The sequence below is a fragment of the Daphnia carinata genome, chromosome 6, assembly GCF_022539665.2.
Source record: "Daphnia carinata strain CSIRO-1 chromosome 6, CSIRO_AGI_Dcar_HiC_V3, whole genome shotgun sequence".
NCBI lineage: Eukaryota > Metazoa > Arthropoda > Branchiopoda > Diplostraca > Daphniidae > Daphnia > Daphnia carinata.
In genome coordinates, this window is record NC_081336.1 from 904145 (window position 1) to 923741 (window position 19597).

The 19597-nt window shown below is 41.6% G+C and overlaps 6 protein-coding genes across 6 annotated transcripts; 1 reads left to right on the forward strand and 5 right to left on the reverse strand.

Annotated features, from left to right (window-relative positions):
* Positions 1–282: 282 nt before the first annotated feature.
* On the reverse strand, positions 283–2041 carry LOC130689678 (uncharacterized). Its single transcript, XM_057512616.2, has 8 exons — positions 1900–2041; positions 1685–1837; positions 1446–1614; positions 1259–1386; positions 1066–1200; positions 863–1005; positions 509–791; positions 283–441 (listed from the first exon to the last, which is right to left on the reverse strand). The coding sequence occupies exons 1-8, from the start codon at positions 1967–1969 to the stop codon at positions 320–322; spliced, it is 1203 nt and encodes a 400-aa protein (XP_057368599.1). The 5' UTR covers positions 1970–2041; the 3' UTR covers positions 283–319.
* Positions 2042–2687: 646 nt separating this feature from the next.
* Positions 2688–5273, reverse strand: LOC130689656 (uncharacterized). Its single transcript, XM_057512593.2, has 9 exons — positions 5090–5273; positions 4957–5031; positions 4582–4899; positions 4379–4520; positions 4189–4316; positions 3962–4126; positions 3758–3903; positions 2912–3695; positions 2688–2843 (listed from the first exon to the last, which is right to left on the reverse strand). Exons 1-9 carry the CDS (start codon positions 5241–5243, stop codon positions 2710–2712), a joined length of 2046 nt encoding a protein of 681 aa, XP_057368576.1. The 5' UTR covers positions 5244–5273; the 3' UTR covers positions 2688–2709.
* Positions 5274–6651: 1378 nt separating this feature from the next.
* On the reverse strand, positions 6652–8885 carry LOC130689657 (uncharacterized). The gene is made up of 7 exons (XM_057512594.2): positions 8571–8885; positions 8364–8505; positions 8171–8298; positions 7960–8109; positions 7762–7907; positions 6881–7706; positions 6652–6820 (listed from the first exon to the last, which is right to left on the reverse strand). The coding sequence occupies exons 1-7, from the start codon at positions 8797–8799 to the stop codon at positions 6687–6689; spliced, it is 1755 nt and encodes a 584-aa protein (XP_057368577.2). The 5' UTR covers positions 8800–8885; the 3' UTR covers positions 6652–6686.
* Positions 8886–11849: 2964 nt separating this feature from the next.
* LOC130689654 (solute carrier family 4 member 11-like) lies at positions 11850–15602 on the forward strand. Its single transcript, XM_057512591.2, is given in 15 exon segments — positions 11850–12182; positions 12244–12284; positions 12348–12552; positions 12611–12707; positions 12760–12883; positions 12939–13166; positions 13227–13320; positions 13323–13433; positions 13489–13602; positions 13672–13878; positions 13941–14169; positions 14230–14336; positions 14400–14568; positions 14635–14808; positions 14868–15602. Coding segments are annotated over 15 exon segments (2568 nt in total). The 5' UTR covers positions 11850–11947; the 3' UTR covers positions 15301–15602.
* On the reverse strand, positions 15499–17670 carry LOC130689671 (diaminopimelate decarboxylase-like). Its single transcript, XM_057512607.2, has 8 exons — positions 17554–17670; positions 17382–17477; positions 17112–17320; positions 16826–17048; positions 16638–16766; positions 16390–16585; positions 16181–16332; positions 15499–16115 (listed from the first exon to the last, which is right to left on the reverse strand). The coding sequence occupies exons 1-8, from the start codon at positions 17650–17652 to the stop codon at positions 15864–15866; spliced, it is 1356 nt and encodes a 451-aa protein (XP_057368590.1). The 5' UTR covers positions 17653–17670; the 3' UTR covers positions 15499–15863.
* On the reverse strand, positions 17554–19171 carry LOC130689687 (ELMO domain-containing protein 3-like). Its single transcript, XM_057512624.2, has 6 exons — positions 18911–19171; positions 18719–18842; positions 18539–18657; positions 18263–18471; positions 18071–18198; positions 17554–17995 (listed from the first exon to the last, which is right to left on the reverse strand). Exons 1-6 carry the CDS (start codon positions 18977–18979, stop codon positions 17835–17837), a joined length of 810 nt encoding a protein of 269 aa, XP_057368607.1. The 5' UTR covers positions 18980–19171; the 3' UTR covers positions 17554–17834.
* Positions 19172–19597: the final 426 nt, after the last annotated feature.

Here is a 19597-nt window from a genome sequence, read left to right on the forward strand (position 1 = left end):
CATTCGCTCTTATTTGTTCTTGATCACAAGGAACTATAAAAATAAATTTGCATATCTCATCCAATATTCTTTAGTTTACGCATGTTATTCTGATTTGGCAACTAGTCCCAGTAAACAATAACTGCGTATGAAGATTATGTCGATTGGAGAAGAACAACGTTTCATAATAAAAACTCCGGACACTGTCCGTTTTCAAACTCAAACTGTGATGCTCAGTTGTAAAGAAAAACCTTGTTTTATTTGAATCCCAGTCTAAATTGAATACAGAAAACACCACTACAACTATAACAATGACAATAAGGCGATTGAATTGCGTGAATTATTGATTTCGGAAAGTGAGACAGAATCCACGATTTCCATTGGTGCGTGAATCGGGAGTTGGCGTCGTCGTCGTCTCGTCGCCATTGGTGCGGAATAAAAGCCTAAATGGCGTCGCAGTGGCTGCTCATCAAAGCAAAATCATATCAAATAATAAATTGAATAAAAAAAGAATGAAAGGCAAACTCACTGCAAACAGTTGTAGATGCTACGTTGCCGGGCAAAGCGTTGAGCCTCTCTCCGCAATAGCGATCGTAAGCCATGTTATCGACGGACGGTGGCTTTGCACTATTGTACCCACCCGGAATGACCAGGTAATCGTTATTACAATTCAGAGGGGCGAGTTGGCTCTGGTTTGGTGTAGGCACAGCTGGTACCGGCACTCTGCCCGCCACTGCAATGGTAGACGCAACGCTGATGCTGAATGGCATTTGAGTTGATGTTACCGTACACGGCGTCAAGCATAAAGTCTTCTATAACAATGACAAACGAAATGATTGAAAACCCAACATTAGAAACGGATTTTAAAATGAATTACTAATACCGTGAAACCGGGCATTGTTTTGAAACAGATGCTATAATCCTGATTGGCCAATTGTCGGGTACGCGTTCCTGCAACATCCCTCCAGTTAAACGAACGCACTGTTCCCGTTCGTGCGGTGAAGTACTGCAGGCAGTCCAATGGCGCTATGAAAGCTGACATTGTAAATAATAATATTATAATTTTCTTCTAGTAATATTTCTTACCGAGATTCACCGAATCACAAGGTATCATGGAAATGAGAATGTTCCAAGCGCGGATAGAGTTCGAATTCGTTCCAAAATTGAATGACAACTGCAAGTCAGTTGGAGAGGTGTCTGAAGATGGCACATTAAGGTACACTGAAATACATCGCCAATGAAATAGAGTTTCAAACCAACATCAATAGTAAAAACGAACTGTGTTGTCCCTCGTTGTCCCCGCAAATAGTCGGGATCTTGTTAGAGGCACCTGCCACATCGAATGTGTCCGTGTTGCAAACGGATTCTGCATTCGGTTGGGCGATGGTGAACAACACGAACGTCAAACTAAAAAACACGTGATTAATAAAAGATTTCAGTTATCATGTGGATCAGTTACACTTTACCGGACTTGACAGACGGCCTTTCCTTGCTCTGGTAAAGTGGCGTCCAGCTTGACGGTCAAACTGCAGCTGCTCGTAGTTGAACTAAGGCCAGTCGTAGGAGACAGCCAATACGTGTTGTCCAGTGTAACCACCTGCCTGTCTTCATCATCGCAGGTGTTGGACACAACGTCTTTGAATTGAAACAGAATTTGATATAGTAGCAGGGTTTTCATGTTAAGATGAATAACAACATAACTTACTGACACAACAAACACGGCCGAGGTCACAAGTGCCACTGGCCCGGCCACCACTTCGAATGCAAGCTCCGCTCTCTGCGCAAATGCCCATTTCCTTATTGGGAGTTGTACAGCTTGCAAAGGGAACGAACGCAGGGTTCGTCCTTGTACTCACAGCTGCAGTTGGTTTTTTTTTAAATTGAATTATTACGTAATCAAATAACTTAGATTAGCTATACCTGTTGGATACCTGACTGGCATTAGCGTGTAATAAGGATTAAACGGGAATCTAGGAGCTTCAGTGATCATTGAAGCCAAGTCTTCTCGCGAACTGTCATCACAAGTCTGGCCAGATTGGAAAGTGACTAAGAAAAGAGCAAAGAGGCTAAAGTATTTGTTAAACATTTTGAAAGGTGAGTGCAAGAAGTTGTTGAAGGCGAATGAAGACGACATACAAACAACCATCCGTTTTTATTCAAACGAAAACAAAGTGTCGAAAAGGCCTTGAATTGCACCTTATTCAAGGGCAATCAATAAAAAAATATGATTTGGACTAAGAATATATTTATATGACTTGACTATCATTTTATTACTGTAAATGCGTGTGAAAATACGAAGGGGCAGTAGGGGAAGTCCACGTACGTGATTTCTTATTACAGTGTGAATAAACGTCAATAAAGACACATTGTAAATCCAAGGTCCAGACAGGTCATTGGGTACTTGTCATTGTTCTTCCTTGAATCAAATTCTCACAGTTTTGGTCGGTAAAACAACTGGTAGGACAAGATGATGGATCGTTGCTGCAACTCGTGTAAAACGATCTCCCGCAGGCAAAGTCAACTGTACCTTCAATGTCTACTGCGTACAACGTTTTCAAATCCCACACACCGTTTATTTAAAGCAAACAAAATCAATTTAAAATAGTAAAACAGTTCACCGTTTGCCCGAAAACTCAAATCAGAAAGCTACACAAATCCAAAGCCCAACCAGATAAATAGTTCAAATCACGCAATACATTTGCATAAAAAGTGAAGGGCTCATCAGTGATCTTATTTCTCTTGATAGATGAGGCAGAATCCAGTGTTTAAGTCATCAGCTGGCGCCGGAATAACGTTGGGTCCTTCAACTACTTCGCCCTCCGTGCCATCGGTTCTGTATGTCATCCTGAACGATTTGACTGGAGCTGCAATAATTAAAACACATTTAAAACAAAATTCATTACACATTATAAACTGAAAAAAAAGAACTTACTACACACTGGAACACTAACAGCTAGGCCTGCAGGGCCGGCTGGATTCAATTGATTTCCGCAATAACGATCGGCTTCGACATTAGTAGCGTCTCTTCCGCCGGAAATTAAAAGATAATCATACAGGCATGTAGCCGTCGTGGCACCACCATCAACGGTAAAGACGGTGCCAACAGCTCCATTACCTGAGGCGAGATCACCGGCCACAGCGGCTGCGTTGGCGGAGTCGGTAGCGGCCGTTTGAGCGACAGCCAAATTCTCCTGTGCGGCTGTAAGGGCCGTTTCAGCATCTGCTAAAGTCGTTTGAGCTGCTGTCAAAGCTTCTTGGGCCGCATCTACCTCAGCAGGATTCACGGCAGCTGCCGCTTCATCCCTTGCGGCCTGGGCTTGATCAACTGCGGCCTGTGCGTCCGTAACGGCCTGTGTTTGAGCATCTGTTGGGTTCCCTCCTGCGGCGTCAACAGCTGCTTGTGCATCGGCCAGAACAGCTTGAGCTTCAGCCAATGTTGCATCTGCTGCAGCGAGATTAGCTTCTTGTTCGGCCAAAGTGGCCTGTGCGGCCGCAAGACCCTCTTCAGCAGCTGTGACATCATTTTGAGCGGTATCTAAGGCCTCCTGGGCTGCTGCGGCTTCTTCTTCAGCAGCAACGAGAGCCGCAGCGTCCGCAGCGGCCTGGGCGTTGACTGTTATAGCTGTTGGATCAGTGGCAGCAGTTGGAGTTGTAATGGAGAAAGCGTCACCTCCGTTCTTCACCGGGCAAACAGACAAACACATCTCGCTGGCTCTCTGTTTCATCGAAATACGGCGTATGAAATACTTTAAAATGATGCATTAATTTGAATGCGTACCTTTCTTTCAATCTCCTCTGTCCTGAAGCAAATGTTGTAGTTTTGGTTGTTCAGCTGACGAGTCGTAGTGGTCTCAACGTCTTGCCAATTGAACGAACTGATACGTCCCCTAGCAGCAGCGAAATACTGAAGGCAATCCGCAGGAGCTACGTGAAATTCAAATTCTTGCAATTGTGTCTTTATTATTATGATTTGTTTTGTTACCGAGATAACTGGCGCCTTTAGGTAACATGGAAATTTGAATATTCCACATTCGTGCAGCTGTGGACGAAGCACCAAATTCAAAAGAGAGCGTGATCTCTCTCGATGGTTGTGCATTCGTCGCTTTGCCGGACCTCAGAGGACCACGGGAAGGTACGTTCAAGTACACTGTACAATTTTGAATAATATTTAATAGAATTTTTTGGAATATGAAACAAAAAATCTTTTACTATGTTGGCCAGCATTGTCTCCGCAGATGGCAGGTACTTCGTTGTCAGCTCCGATGACTTTGAACACATCCATGGCGCAATTACCTTCGGCGTTCGGTTGACTGATGCTGAACGTAGCGAAATCCAAACTACAAAAAAAAAAGATAATTGATTTAAAATGTTCACGTTGCGGATTGGGGGTAGAATGAACCGAATTTGAGCGATTTCTTTAGGTTGTTCCACCAAACTTGCATCCAACTTGATGGTCAGCGAACACGATGAGCCCAAAGTAACTGGTGGCTGCCAATAGGTGTTGTTGAGCGTGATCGTAGTCCCGCATTTTGAGACGGCATCTTTTGTAATGAAATTCAATTAAAATTTACATTATTCACGAAAAATTGTTACCATACTTACTGATGCAACAGACGCTTTTCAGGCCACAGGAGCCGGATGGCCGGCCACCAAACAGCGAACAGGCAGCACCTGGCACGCAAATGCCTTCCTCTTCGCTGAATGTCGTGCAGCTTTCGAATTTCGAGATGACACTGGGAAAATCGGGATTCACAGTCAGCGGAATCCATTTGTTAACCAGCGAAAAGGGCCTGGAATTCTGAACAGGTTTGCCGTTGCCAACGTTGTTGCCGAACCTGTTGCCGAAAAAGCCAGCGTTCATAAGGTTGGCAGTTAGCCTGTTGAACAACCGACTTTCCACTTCACCTTCGCCCACTTCATCTAAAATTAAATTTATCCATTAACCATAATCTTTAATGTTAAATACATTAAACTTACTATCAGCTAAGTGTTTCCACAATGGATAGGAGCTAGGCTGTTGTCTGTTGATGACACGTCCTTCAAACTGGTGGCCTATCGATGAGACTGTAAATAAATCTTGAAAATGTATCATTACATTTTACTCAATTACCTGGAACACGGGGACTTTGGCTGTAGACATAATTCCAAGGATGAGCAACGATTCCGTACGGATGAGACGATGGAAAATGCTCGTAGTGGTGGTAGTAAGCTCGGCTGGCTTGTAACATCATTGCGACGCAAACAATTAAATAAATACTCGACATCTTCAATACCTTTAAAGAATTTAACTCAGGAGATGTAGTCACTTGTTGAAAGGACGAAAGAGGACTTGGTGATGATGGTCCAAATCGCTCCGGCTTATATACTCCCAGCAAACTGTTGGATTTGTCATCTTAGCAGTTCCCACTAAGGTTTGGTATTGTAACAAGAACCGATACATCAAATGGACAATTTTTTTTGTTCACCAACAACAAAAAAACGTTGTCTGGTTTTCCGTTTTCATCGTTCAGGACGCAGGTGAACGCGACAGTACATTTGAATACGGAGGCCAAGGGACGGTTTGTATGGTCAATGGCACACGTTGGCAAAGAAAAATCGCAGAGTTCAATGAACAATTCGGCATTGACCTCAACTGTTTTTTATCGTTTGTCTGGACTGGTTGTAATCCAACCTCTTGATTGGATTTTTGGCCTTTCGAGTTTGACGGATCATCTTGATGGAATATGATATGCCGATACAGAGCACGCCGACGATCAAAAGATTTTCACACTTTGTGTATTACCTCTGCAATGAATTAGCATATCGCCGGTGTTGTTGACCTTGTAATATCCACAATTTTTTTTCTTACTAAATCTGGAAAATGAGACACTCACAAAAAAGACGCAGTTCATGGAACAAACAGAAAAGCTTGGCGTGAAAAAGGCCAATATCATGGAATTTTTCAAGACGCAGGTTCAAGGCTCGTCTTTACCGATCAATCATCAAAGTAATGCACTGTGAAAGGTTACGAAATAACGTCGAATTTACGTGTCGTGGTGTCACAGACGACAGTGAGTCTGACCGACGAGAGACTTCGCAGGCCAAAAGAGGGGAAAGCTATGCCAATTTTCTGCATTAGAATCATAAAAGACAATAATGTCTATTAAATTTTTTTAAAATTTTTAAGTATCTTTTTATTATCAACTGTTTTATGGCTCATTTCGAAATGAATTTACATAAAGCTTTCGTGAGAAAACAAAACGTTTCAGGTTTTATTTTTTTCTCTTCAGAGATGCCATGGGACAAATGACTCAGACGCAGTTTGCATTTTCTCACCCTACCTCCCTCGAATCTTATTGGTCGAGAGGCCAAAGTCGGCCATCATGGATTGGAAAAGATGGGGAAAGGTGCGGAAAAGGGGGGTGCGGGAGGGTATGCGGTAGGCAACGAATAGAAAAATATTTAAATTCGCTGCAAAATATTTAAATATCGTATCGCCTCTTGAGAATTGAGTTTTCAATGCTTTTTTAAAATTTCCATTGTAATATATGCCACCTCAAATTCCTACAATTTCAATAGATAAAATTAAATTCAAAAGAATGAGCTTTTAGCTGCAATGCACTAACCTAACTCCACCACCAAAACTAACATTAACTAACAAAAAACCTTCAATTTCATTTAATGGGTATTTAAAAAATCAAATGATGCTGTCATTTCTCCATTAAAATCTATCGCTCTTGGAAGTCTAAACAGAATCCAGTGTTTGCCGTATCAGCCGTTGCTGGAAGGACATTCGCACTGGCAGTCACTGCTCCTTCAGTGCCATCCGTGTGGTACGTAATCCGGAATGGTTTAATGGGAGCTATCACAAAAAATATTCAAATCAGACCCTAATTCAATTAAATGTATCCAAAAAACTTACTGCAAACTTGGACGCTGTTGCTTCCACCGTTTGCCGGATTCATTTGACTGCCACAATAACGATCCGTCACGGCATTATTGGCGTCTCTTCCGCCATCGATGAGCAGATAATCGTATAGACAAACTCCGTAAGTCACATCTCCAGCTTTTACGTCAGCCGGAGGCTCTTGACGTCCGAACGTTGTTGTGGTTGTCGTGAAAGTCGTGCCGGAAGAAGAAGAAAATGAAGCGGCTGCATTGGCGGCCGAAGCAGCGCTAGAGGAAGTGGTGTATGCTAATTGGGCCGCATTGAACGAACTTTGGGCGCTATTAAAAGCAGACTGGGCGGAGTTGAACGAAGACTGGGCAGAAACAAACGCAGTTTGTGCTGCAATCAATTCAGGAGGGTTGGCTGCGGCCTGGGCCGCTGTCAAATCCGCCTGGGCTGTTGCTACAGCTGTCCGGGCGTCTATAACGGCCTGGGCTTGTTCGGGCGTAGCATTGGTACCTGCACTCAGCAAAGCATTTTGAGCTGCGGCGAGATTGCTCTGCGCTAGTTTTAGATTGGATTGCGCTGTGGCCACTGCGGCCTGTAGCTCGGCCATGTTGGCTGGTGTAGCAGCTGTTACGGCATTTTGAGCGCTTGTTAAAGTAGTTTGCGCGGTTGTTAACGTTGACTGGGCTGAATTGAGAGAAGTTTGCGCAGTTGCAAGTTTAGCTGCGTCACGGGCCGCTTGGGCATTAGCCGCAATGGCGGCTGGATTGGTTGCAGCTGTTGGGGTAGTTATCAGGAAAGCATCACCTCCATTTTGGACCGGACAAACGGACAAGCACATCTCATTGGCTCTCTAATTTTTTTTAGAAATTAAATTTTAAAACGTTTTTGAAAAGAATAATTTTTACCTGGCGGTTAATGAGTTCAGTTCTGAAGCAAATGTTGTAGTTTTGATTGTTGAGTTGTCGTGTAGCAGTGCCACCAACATCTTGCCAATTGAACGAACGAACTCGGCCAGTAGGACTCGTGTAGTATTGCAAACAATCCTGAGGTGCTACAATCAACAGTTTTTAATTGCATTTCAATTAATTAATGAATTCAATTACCGAGATATTTGGAGCCAGCAGCCAACATGGAGACTTTAATGTTCCATACACGCGAGGCACTTGATTGAGCTCCGAGTTGGAATGAAAGATAAATCTCCTTTGATGATGCAGAGGTCATTCCCGTTCCAGTTGAAGGCACGTCCAAATACACTATGGAATTACAGGTAAAAATATAATAAGCTTTTATCTGTCAAGGTGGGCGTTCTCTTACTGTGCTGGCCGGCGTTATCGCCGCAAATCTCGGGTACTGTATTGTCGGCACCGCTCACACGAAAAACGTCAGTAGCGCAATTACCATCAGCGTTCGGTTGTCCGATACTGAACGACATAAAATCCAAACTGTTCAAAGAAAAGGACATGATTTAATTCCAATTTTCAGAATTAAAAAAAACTTAGAATCGTACCGGACTTGAACAATTTCCTGGCCCTGTTCCAGCAATGTCGGGTCTAGTTTGATAGTCAACGAGCAGGAAGAAGGTAAGGTCATTGGTGATTGCCAATAAGTATTGTTGAGCGTGATTGTCCTTCCACAACTTGCCACAGCATCTTAATACATTAAATAAAAATTTAATTACAATTTATGCTTTTTATTCCAGAAGAAACGAACTTACTGACGCAACAAACGTTTTTCACGTTACACGAGCCGCTTGGCCGGCCACCGAAGAAGGAACAAGCTGCACCTGGAACACAGATACCTTCCTCTTGGCTTGCAGCCGTACACGTTTCAAATTTGGAGAGCACACTGGACACATCCAAATTATTGAACGAGGGCATCCATTTACTGACTTTGGAAAATGGTTTCAGCCCGTGGTTGGATCCGACTGCATTGTTACCAAACATGTTCTGGAACGTGCCAGTATTGCTTAACAAAGAAGAGGCTAAACTCAATTTGCCTAAAAATCGATTCTCAGCAGCATCTTCATTAACTTCATCTGCGAAAAAAAACAAATGCTCGTTGATGTTGCGATTGAATTAAACTATATCACTAGCAAACTCAAAAGATGATGGACTTACTTTTCAGAGGCGAATGTTTGAATGGATTGGATAAACCCAATTTGCTAGGTGTCCTCGCTTCGTAGTTATCTGTTTAAAATTTATACTTGTAATTAGTTAACACTAAAAGGAATCGTTTGATTTTACCTGAGGTGTGGAAGCTGGAACTCGTTGGATAGTAATACGGAATCAGGTAAGGGATGTTCACGTAACGGTAGGGATCGTCAGACTGGATATTACGGAATTCCCAGTCCTGTTCCATGACTCCGTGATTGCCATCGCACGACTGGGCAAGGTAGAAAAGGTCAGAGACGAAGAACAGTAGCAAACTGATTGACTTGATCATTTTTTAGAAATGAAAGAAATTGAAATTAATAACAATGCAGCAGCGATTGGCAATAAGAAGCTTATTCGAATGCTGATGTCCGTTTGAGTCAGAGAATGGCTACTCACGCTCCTTTTATATTCAACCCAATCATCAGTCAATCTAGGGAGGAATAAAAGAAAAAGTGTGATGACACTATGGGCAAGTACGGCATGTCAGATTTCATAAAATATTATAGTAGCCCATCACCTTTGTCCTTGAAAATCCTGCACGGCACAGGGCTTCCGGAATTTCAGCACTAATTCCGTGCGGGCATACGAAAACAAATTGTTCTAGATATCCTTTTTTTTCTACATGGCTGGAATAGTTTGTTTAAATAGATTTGAGTTTTGACTTTGAAGCAAATAAAGATCAATATTGGGTTTCGCAATTCACGGTTCATCGACCTTAAGTCACTTCTCACAGATTGTTTAACATGACAGGAACACCTAATTGCCCATAATAAGCGATGCAACAGGTAAAAATATTTGCATACGACCAGTCCATTTGGGAGCCAAAGCTTATCGTAAGATGTCAAATAGCAATTCACCGGTTAAGCTTCACTAGTCATACACTTAAAAGGTTTGCTAGTCAGCCTCATCAATTATTCATTCAATACGACAAGTTCATCAATCAGCTGACAGATCGACGAACGTTTGCTTTATTAATAATTGAGGAAGATAAACGCCCTGTTTATTGATTGACTTCATACAGCACTAAAACACTGTTAGGTGGGCAGCATCTGTCCAAACGTGAAAGGGGTGGGCGTGATTGGCGGTTGAAATCAAAGGCCAGTTAAGCGGGACGACATCAAGGACTGATAGGCTGTACACGCCTACTTAGTAAATGACGTGAGTCAGCCTTTATTTTATCACTTGTTTTTGTTTTTTGATTGCGTCGATACGCAAATGACGGCGGTGAGGCTCTTTCTCAAAACGTCATGGAATTCTCTCGTCACTTTGTGAAAGGCCCGCATTTCTATAAAAATGCCCATATTTCATTTCATCGTCTAGAGGTCATATGCCCATATAAGGAGGTACTTGAAATACCTTTTTCAACTTGAAATATTTAGAAAAGCATTGAATCAGGGACAAACAGAAACAACCCTAGTTTTGAGAGGTAACTCTGATGTTCTGAATAATTAAGGAAAGAAAGAACGGGGAAGCATGGATTTTTGATGCCCCTTCCCCCAGTTTTGTGGCAAAAGTCCTTGAAAAATTTGCATTTTCTCAGAACTGTTGAAACTTAAAGGGAATAAGAACCACCTGAAACGATGAAACAGACCTAAAAACAATCGACACCTCGATGCCTCTGGGCAATTTAACGTGTTGCTATCCCTACCTATTGCACCTTACTTTCATTGTCTGGACAAGATCCTAAAACCAAAAGGCAACGATCCGCACGAAAATATCCGTATTTATTCACGCTGTTGGGTGTGTAATAAATCTTTGGTGAGCGATACCAGCAGCACCTCCACTGTTGGTGGAAAATTCCATCACATTCGTTCGTGTTGACTGGAATTTGTCATACCACACACAGACGTGGACAAATTGTAACGTTCCGAACATTCTTCTTACGTGATATACATCTGACCGTCTACTATGCGGAATTCATCGAGGGGGAAACATTCGTGAACGTCGCTGCATTCTGACACTGAAAAATATGTGGGATTTCTATTTTTCGTGTTGCATTAAACTGGTAAATTGCATTACGGTAAGGAGTTAAGTTTAGATTTATGAAATCATTTTCGCAGAATCGCCAGTGAAACCTGAAGCACAATATTGATCATGCCAGTGGCATCAGTTCTTAGAATACGTGCTTCTAAATTTTTCTTTCGAATTTCAGTTTAGGAAGAATCCTGTCGATTTGTGGGTTATGCAATATAGGTAGCAAATGTTTACATAACAGATGTTACAACGGTTTTAATGAAAAACGTTCATCGAACATTTACGTGTGTAAAGTTCTGCGAATTTGCGGTGCATTCTAGCCTTGGAATGTTCTGCAGGGAATTACCAAATTCTTCGGTAAACTCCAATCCCGGAAGAATTAACATTTGACATCCATTAAACATTACCAAGAGGATTCCAATATTATACAGCCTCTTCCTGCTTCGACTCGAGACAGCAACGGAAAAAAACGTTTATTACATAAGAAAAAGAAAAATGATGCAATTCTTCAGTAAAACTGAAAAGGTAACGCCAACTTAAGCCTCTTACGTGTTTACCATTGTGGTTATATAATCGATCACGACTATTTCTGACATTCGAATGCAAAAGTGAACACTGCGCAGTAGCCAATTAGCAGCGGTACATTCTTTTTCCAAAAGGGGGGGTGAGGGTCAGGTACACTCGCAACTCAGGTGTACTATGCCTAAACCTAAAAACAAAAATCGATAAACCGCCCACTTTTTTCCCAGCCTACACCCCCTAAATTTTCTTTTAAATTTTTCTATCGACCTTGCTTGACACCTTGTACATAGTTCATCTGCTGGGTTCATGGGGTACAGTGTTCACTCGTGTTTCAGACTACAAAAGAGGCATTAAGATTCAGCCTTGTCACATAACGTCAATTAGTCTGTTATCAACAGCCGACCGTGACAGTGTTTTAAAAATTAGTTTCGTGACAAAAGTAATGAAGGTCATTACTGAGGATGCTGTGGAATCAACAAGGTGGCATCAAACTGAACACAGCTCGTCGCAACTCAGTTCGCCCAGTCACAACGCGATGAGCCTCGACACAATTGAGAACGGCCGCAGCTCGCCTTCTATTATTAACCGCAAACGTCGGCGGGTAAGTATCGACGAAAATAGATCAGCGGGAGGCGGAATCTGGTCCTTTCACGACAGCAAATGGCACCTTACTTCCGGTTAGTAAGAAAAGGTTCATTTTAAAATCTCTTTATACATTCTTTCTTTGTCATTATTCAGAAGATGGAGAAGAAGTCAGTTTGCTGTACTCGAAACAGGAGGTAAATTTGTATATTAATTGCTGTATTAAATGAATTTTGCATATAACGTTTCGTGGAATGCAGGTTTTGCCTCTTCAGGATTTTGAGGGTGAAGTCAGACCGGCCATTGACGTCGAACAGTTTCTGGAGCAGTGCGTCCTTCTCCTAGATGATGAAGTGGCACAGACATCGACGCCAGTGGACCTGGTTGATCTTCTACTTGGCAAAATGGACCTACCAGTTGGTGTGATTGAAGAAGCCAAAACAATTCTCATCACTCACGACATTGGTATATTAATCCACTTTCATTCTATTGAATAAAATAACATGACACTTGGAATTTTAAGTTCCATCCTTGGCCAAGACCATTCAAGCGACATACAGCACACGAGACAATGTCAACAGCAACACCTTTGATTACGACGAGTCATGGCTCTGCACAATGTGAGTTCATTATCACATTAAACAAGTCCAAATAATGAAATTCTTTTTAAAGGGGTGATGTTCCATCATTGACCCAACGCCATATTGCAATAATGAGGCTGAAACATCCAACAAATATGGGAGAAACTTGCCATGACGTTCAATTGTTTGTGCTTATCTTGTGTCCTGGGAAAGAGGTAGGATGAACAAATGTACTGCAATGAATTATTTACATATTTTATTGTATTAAAGAAAGGGACGAAGAATGGACTAGAAACTAGCCGCACGTTCGCTACTCTCTTGGCGGATGTAAATCTACGACGCCAGCTGTTGGAGGTGACTAGCGAAGAGGAATTCAAAAATATCGTGTTAAAACGAGCGAAAGAGCTTGTCATTGAACAACAACAAAGTCGTTCGTACGGTCATATCAAACTGGACAGCGTCCAATCGATTAACAACAGCGATGCGAATTGTAATAAGGTGAGGGTGTTCGTCGTTTGATTCTATCAGCTGTAAAACTAACTCTTTGCGTATGAAAAGGTAAAGGAATTCTGTCGATTTGGACAAGGCATTCGCGAAGATCTTTGTCGCCGTTTGCCTCATTATCTTTCAGACTATGTCGATGGCATCGTTGGCTCCAAACACCGCAGAAAGTAATGTCTACCACCTTCTTTCTATACTTCGCTTGTCTACTTCCTGCCATCGCGTTTGGGGTACTAAACGATCATAACACCAACGGAAAAATTGGTACGCATCTTGTTATTTTACAATGATTAATTATCTCATCATTTTATTATTTAAGGTGTCCGTAAAGTTATAGTTGGCCAAACAATCGGTGGTTTGTTCTTTGCCTTTTTGGGGGGCCAGCCGTTACTGATTATGTTGACAACTGCTCCATTAGCGCTTTACATTAAAGGTATGTGTTCAATTGTTGTACAGATAGAACCAAAAATAATTTAATAAAATTCATTTGCTTTATATAAAGTCATTTCTAGTATCTGCGACGATTTCGAGCTGGATTTTTACGCCATGTACGGATGCGTTGGTCTCTGGTGCGCGTTCTTCCTGCTCTTGTATTCACTGTTTAACGTTTCACGATTAATGTGCTGGTGTACTCGTTCGACCGAGGAGATTTTCGGCCTTTTCATTTCAATCGCTTTCTGCGTCGATGCGTTCCGTGACACGGCTAAAAGTGAGTTCTCTTTGCCCATTCGCGCTTATAACCTTTTAATTAAACGTTTTCGGGATAAACAGATTTTCAGAAGAATTACAACTCGCCGCAGTGTCAAAATGATAACTTCGGGGACATTGACAGCAACATCAGTTCAACCTTAGCTTATTATTTGCTGAATCAAACACAAAATGGCCATGTCATTTCCAATGATGAGCTCGTCGAATGCAATCAAGCCACTTCGGTTCTTTTTCTTTTGCTGATGCTGGGCACCGTCTGGGTTGGCGTTTTTATCTTCAATTTCAAGAAAACGTAACTTAACATTTAGTTCTTGAATTTTGGAAAGCATTAAAATGTTTATGACTCTATTAGGCCGTTCCTCTCGGCCGGCAAACGAGAAGCTCTAGCCGACTACGCATTGCCTATTGCTGTCCTCACCATGAGCTTTGTTGGTTCCTTTTTCTTTCAAGATATCAAAGGTAGGCCAATGTTTATTTTGATTAGTTTAATTTACTTAAATTCATTATCGTTTCCATTTATAGCTGAGCCTTTCCGATACGACGATAATGAAAGTGTTTTCACGGTGACTCCGCTGGAACGGCTGCCCGGATTGGCTATTGCCGGTGGTATGGGCTTGGGTTTTGCTTTATCTCTTCTCATTTTGATGGACCAGAATATTTCATCGGCCATGGTCAACACACCTTTAAATAAGTAAGATCGACCTCCTTTCTGTAAGCTATTCTTTCCATATTTTAATTCATTTTCGTTTTTACTCAGTTTGAAAAAAGGGCCGGCCTATCATTGGGATTTGTTTGTCATGGCTATTTTAACAGCCGCGTTGTCAGCTGTTGGATTGCCATGGATGCACGCTCTTGTACCTCATTCTCCACTACACGCCCGTGCGTTAGCCGATGTCGAAGAGAGGGTCCATCAAGGCCACGTCTACCAAATGTAAATTAAAATTCAACCGTCATTTTCAGTTTTAAATCTCAATTCGTTATTGATTCCAGAATTGTTAGAGTGCGAGAGACTCGACTGACGGTCCTATTTTCGCACATTCTCATCGGCTTGTCGCTCCTTTTGTTGCCTTATCCGTTGGCTTACATTCCACCTTCCGTTCTCAACGGCCTATTCCTCTACGTGGCCGTCACCGGTCTAGGCGGCAATCAGTTATTTGAACGCGTTGCACTCTTCTTTACGGAGCAATCCGCTTATCCACCCAATCACTATATCCGTAGGGTTCCGCAGCGTAAAATCCATCAGTTTACCTGTTGCCAACTAGCCCAGTTGATGCTCATGTGTCTGTTTGGCTTCGTGCCATGGCCGTACATGAAGATGGTCTTCCCGGTCATTCTCCTCTCGTTGTTGCCCATTCGTCACCTCATCGTCCCACGTCTCATAGAACGTCGTTTCCTCAAAGCGCTGGACAGTAGCGAGCACTAGAGTTCCAGCAATTCCCAACTGTATGCTCAGTTAAGTATACAATTCTTTAACAATTTGGACATTTGAAAACTGTAGTCATCCTCTTTTTTATTTTAACATGCTTGTTTTTCTGAAATGTATAACCTAATCGCATTAGAAATGTGTCTTTTGGCCATAATCTGAGGTACTCGTACGAGCAACGGTATGAAAATTCAGCATGCAGGCCACGGGCGTGTTTCATTATCTCTAATAAGTTTACGTGTTGCCCCGAACATAGACAAATACTACTTGTTGTTTTGAAATGCAAACAGTGTCACACCTTAGGACCGTGGAATACTGCGTATCAAATATGATGGGTCACGTAAAAATTCACGACACGAACGAGGGTAACAGACCTTGTGTTTGTTATGGTCTTTGTAATAAGGACACTAGAATTCTACTCTCTACTCCCCAATCAATAAGCGTCAACACCCTTGAATGCGAAAGTGTTTAATGACGTAAGAAATAACACAAAATCTGACAATGTTAAACTGTCCGATTAATTGCATTCCATTTAATTGGTTCTTTAAATCGATTGGACGTCATCAATCAATCATTGTCTGGACAAGGGATTCAAACCGTTCTCGACGTCGAATAATCTTCCACTTGTTACCATCGACTATCACTTCCATGGCCCGTCCTCTCATATTGTAATTAGAGGCCATGGCTATCCCGTAAGCTCCTACGTCCATTATAGCCAACAGTTCGCCCTTAACAGGCTCTTGCGTCAGACGGCGATCGACGGCCAAAAAATCTCCGGACTCGCACACCGGCCCAACGATATCATAAACGCCTTCCTGCAATAAAACAATGATAACATTCCTCTTCCAATCAATCATCGTACTAATTAGACTATAGTTACAGAGGAATCAGTTTTGCGGACTGGTAAGACGTGATGATACGCCTGGTAAAAACTGGGACGTATCAGATCATTCATGGCAGCATCCACAACCACAAACTGTTTGCCACCATCAGGGCTCTTCTTGATGCCAAGGATTTTGGTCACCAAGATACCTAAGTTTTGTTCCATAGCCATTATTCTATTACATCAACTGCATAGCTTAAGCGCACCTGTGTTTCCAACAATCGATCTTCCAGGTTCAATTATCACTTCCACGTCCGATGGTAATAAAGAAGCGATGGCTTGAATGAGATCACCTGTCGATGACAACGGTGACTGTCCTTCGTTAGTCCCGTGGTAGTAATCAATGCCCAAACCACCTCCGATATCCAGGTATTTCAAATTTTCAAATCCTTGAGTTATCAACTAAATAATGAATTTTAATGAAGTGCAATCAAAACGACTGGGACAAAAATACTGTTTGGCGAATGTCCAAAAGTATTCCAGTCACGGTGGTGTAAATTGTTGCGTCACGGATGGTGCTTCCAACATGGCAATGGAGTCCGACTAATTGAATCAAATTCTCTGCTTTCAGGAGTTCCAAAACCTTTTAGACATGGTAAACGTTCAGAAGAACAGTTCATTCTAAGGTTTTCGTTTCAGCACCTGATCGAATTGATGCAAAGGAACTCCGAATTTGCTATTCTTCAATGCGGTGCTAAGGTAACAATGGACAGGTGTACTTGATTGTTCCAATCCCGGATTAACCCGAATCAACACCCTGGCTGACTTCTGTAACTCACGAACGACGCTGATGATATTTTCAGCATCAAAAAGCGAGTCTACGTTGAGCATGCAGCCGTTTTTCACAGCCAAATGGATCTCCCACCTGCAATCAGAAATATCCTTATTACGTTTAAAGGTAATTAATCAAAACATTAATGTTTCGAACATTTGTTTGCCGTTGCCGTTTAGGAGAATCATTTCTGGAACAAATCCCGTATTCAATGCGGCTTGCAATTCGTAGCCGGATACTGTAACAGCTCCGCAATTTTGTTTCCGCACCAACTTCATCAGATGGAGGTTTGCATTTGCTTTAACAGCATAGAAAATGTGTATTCGATCGAGCATGTTAGCTGATTCAATCGCATTTTTATATCCCTTGAAAACAATAATAAATAAAATATAAATAATAGCGGAAGGCAATGCATGGAAATCTTACTTGGATATTGCGATGCAGTTGCGCTTGACTGTAAATGTACAAGGGCGTGGCCGGTTTGCAATCATCTTCGCCACTTGTTGCATTCTCGAGCTCCTTCTTGATATTTAAGCGCAATTTGAAAAATAATTTGAATCACCTGGATTAACAACTAAGAAGGCAAGTGTAAACTCACTTCAATTAGATGCACAGGTGTATTTTCACACAAAAAATCATCATTTAAATAAAAAAAAGCTGCGGGCAACTGAATTTGAGAAGCACCGGGCTCCGCCATGTTTTTACTGGATTTCAAATGGTTATCAACGGGTATTTGTAAAGTAATTCATATCAGTAGAGATAAAAAAACAAACAATAGAGCAAACTTTGGAGTGGGTTTTGACTCCTCTAAAAATATGGCCTAAAAGTTGTATGACCAGCAAACGGGCAACGATATTGAATCAACTGGACGGGGTACTGCTACGTTGTCATTGCTGCTGAATTCGACATGTCTTTCATGAAATCAAATTGCACTTGTTCCAGCTGGACAGCAGGCGTTTCGTTTAGGGTAAGTTCCTTGACGTAATTATCGAAATTGCTCATGTGACGAATCAGCTCTTTCTTGCAAATAGTTTCAGCTCCTTCAGAAAAAAAAGGAAACCAATAAAAAAAAAGATAACATAAAAACAAACCAACCAGGAAAGGCGATCAATTACTTTTAAAAACTGGGCCACAGTCTGACAGGGTGAGCTTCTCTTTCTTCCAGTTGTCATAGATAAAAAATAAGATTGCTGTATAGCATTTTGTGGTGACCCCCAAGACAGCCTCTTTTTCCTTTATCATTCTAGAGGCAATAGACTCTCTAATTAATAAATAGGATTGCTTTAAGCATTGTTCTTATAACATACCTGTCTAAAACTCCATCCCTTAAAGCTTTCAGTACAATATTTGACACATTCAAACTCAAAACCATGAACGGGAAACCTTGACTAGGACTATGTGAAAGGCTCACTACATTGGACATGAAAGGCAATGTGTCAACAGACAAACATACAGCCAATGGTTGCAGAAGGCCTAAGATTCCAACTCCCCTGAAATCTGTTGCAGGGTCTAGTCCCTGTAAAAACACATGTGAAAAGTAAATTACACAGCCTGAATAACAGTGAACTACAGAAATCCAATACCTGAAACCCAATTATTTCCCAGTGACTTCCAATGGCTGCAGGACTGTTTAAGCCAGTAAGTTTGTTGAACAATGTAGAGATCATTTGCATGTGGATCAGATCTTCATGGTTGAATGGGCCTTCAAAAAAACCAGTAAACACAAAAATCTGCTGTTTGGTAGTTAAATTTTAAAATCTTACACTTTGACAGCTTAATCAGCACAGATTTCTCATCAGACAGTTCTTTTGGCAGCAAATTTGATTTGGGTTGCAGGAGATTGCAGAAGACTGATAACCAACCATATTTTTCTGGAGGTTGAAGATCCTTAATTTGGGGAAAAGATGTCACTTGAAACTGAAAAACAGTTCAAACAGCTTGGGCACAATACGTACCACTTCGTGGTCTACATTTTCACTTTTCAGGTGGTTCCAAACAGTGTCTAGATTCGTGATGTGGGTCATTACGATGCAGGGTGCGTACTGAAGCGCAGACGTAATAATCCACCTGTTATACACTAATGCATACTCTGCGTTGACAAATGACTAACCTGCAACAAACATATGGCAGGTTTTTTTTTAGTATATTCTTTGGTAAACTGTTCTCGATCCCCTCATCACTCCGATGACTAACACAATGAATGTTTGTTATGATCAAAGAGTACCATCTAGCGGTAAAAGGATTATAACGAACGGTATCACTTCCGTTTATGCGTTTCTATATTGTTTTAACTGAATAAAATTTAATTAAAAACGTCCGCAACATATTTTTGAATTAAAAAAAACACCTGAGAAAAATAGGAAATGAATTCCTATAAAAGGAAAGTTTCAAAAGTTATATAAGCATGGGAATAGAAAAATCAAACAATGATTGTCAGTGAAACGACAATCATTGCCCCAAACCGTCTTGAAATTTTGGTTCTCTCTCATAATAATGCCTTATTAAGCTTAGTTCAAATAAACGGAGGTGACATTCGTGTCTATCTGGACTCCTACGCGCATAAATTAAAGTCAATGACAAAATCATTGGTAGCAAACAACTTCGACCGGTTTTTTGGGGGGAATCACATTAAAGTCTTTCTT

Excerpts from the sequence above, each read along its gene's own strand:
- LOC130689687 (XM_057512624.2), bottom strand. The coding sequence starts at position 18,979 with ATGACCCACATCACGAATCTAGACACTGTTTGGAACCACCTGAAAAGT. Across the intron at positions 18,658-18,718 it reads GCTGATTAAGCTGTCAAAGT|GCCCATTCAACCATGAAGAT; the intron begins GTAAGATTTTAA and ends GTTTTTTTGAAG. Across the intron at positions 18,472-18,538 it reads GGGAAATAATTGGGTTTCAG|GGACTAGACCCTGCAACAGA; the intron begins GTATTGGATTTC and ends GTGTTTTTACAG.
- LOC130689657 (XM_057512594.2), bottom strand. The coding sequence starts at position 8,799 with ATGTTTGGTAACAATGCAGTCGGATCCAACCACGGGCTGAAACCATTT. Across the intron at positions 8,506-8,570 it reads GAAAAACGTTTGTTGCGTCA|ATGCTGTGGCAAGTTGTGGA; the intron begins GTAAGTTCGTTT and ends TAATGTATTAAG. Across the intron at positions 7,908-7,959 it reads TGCTGGCTCCAAATATCTCG|CACCTCAGGATTGTTTGCAA; the intron begins GTAATTGAATTC and ends TGTTGATTGTAG.
- LOC130689671 (XM_057512607.2), bottom strand. The coding sequence starts at position 17,652 with ATGGCGGAGCCCGGTGCTTCTCAAATTCAGTTGCCCGCAGCTTTTTTT. Across the intron at positions 16,767-16,825 it reads CTTTGCATCAATTCGATCAG|GTTTTGGAACTCCTGAAAGC; the intron begins GTGCTGAAACGA and ends CATGTCTAAAAG. Across the intron at positions 16,116-16,180 it reads TCCGCAAAACTGATTCCTCT|GAAGGCGTTTATGATATCGT; the intron begins GTAACTATAGTC and ends GTTTTATTGCAG.
- LOC130689656 (XM_057512593.2), bottom strand. The coding sequence starts at position 5,243 with ATGTCGAGTATTTATTTAATTGTTTGCGTCGCAATGATGTTACAAGCC. Across the intron at positions 4,900-4,956 it reads GTGGAAACACTTAGCTGATA|ATGAAGTGGGCGAAGGTGAA; the intron begins GTAAGTTTAATG and ends ATTTAATTTTAG. Across the intron at positions 2,844-2,911 it reads TGTTAGTGTTCCAGTGTGTA|CTCCAGTCAAATCGTTCAGG; the intron begins GTAAGTTCTTTT and ends TAATTATTGCAG.
- LOC130689678 (XM_057512616.2), bottom strand. The coding sequence starts at position 1,969 with ATGATCACTGAAGCTCCTAGATTCCCGTTTAATCCTTATTACACGCTA. Across the intron at positions 1,838-1,899 it reads GCCAGTCAGGTATCCAACAG|CTGTGAGTACAAGGACGAAC; the intron begins GTATAGCTAATC and ends AACCAACTGCAG. Across the intron at positions 1,201-1,258 it reads GGACAACGAGGGACAACACA|TGTACCTTAATGTGCCATCT; the intron begins GTTCGTTTTTAC and ends GATGTATTTCAG.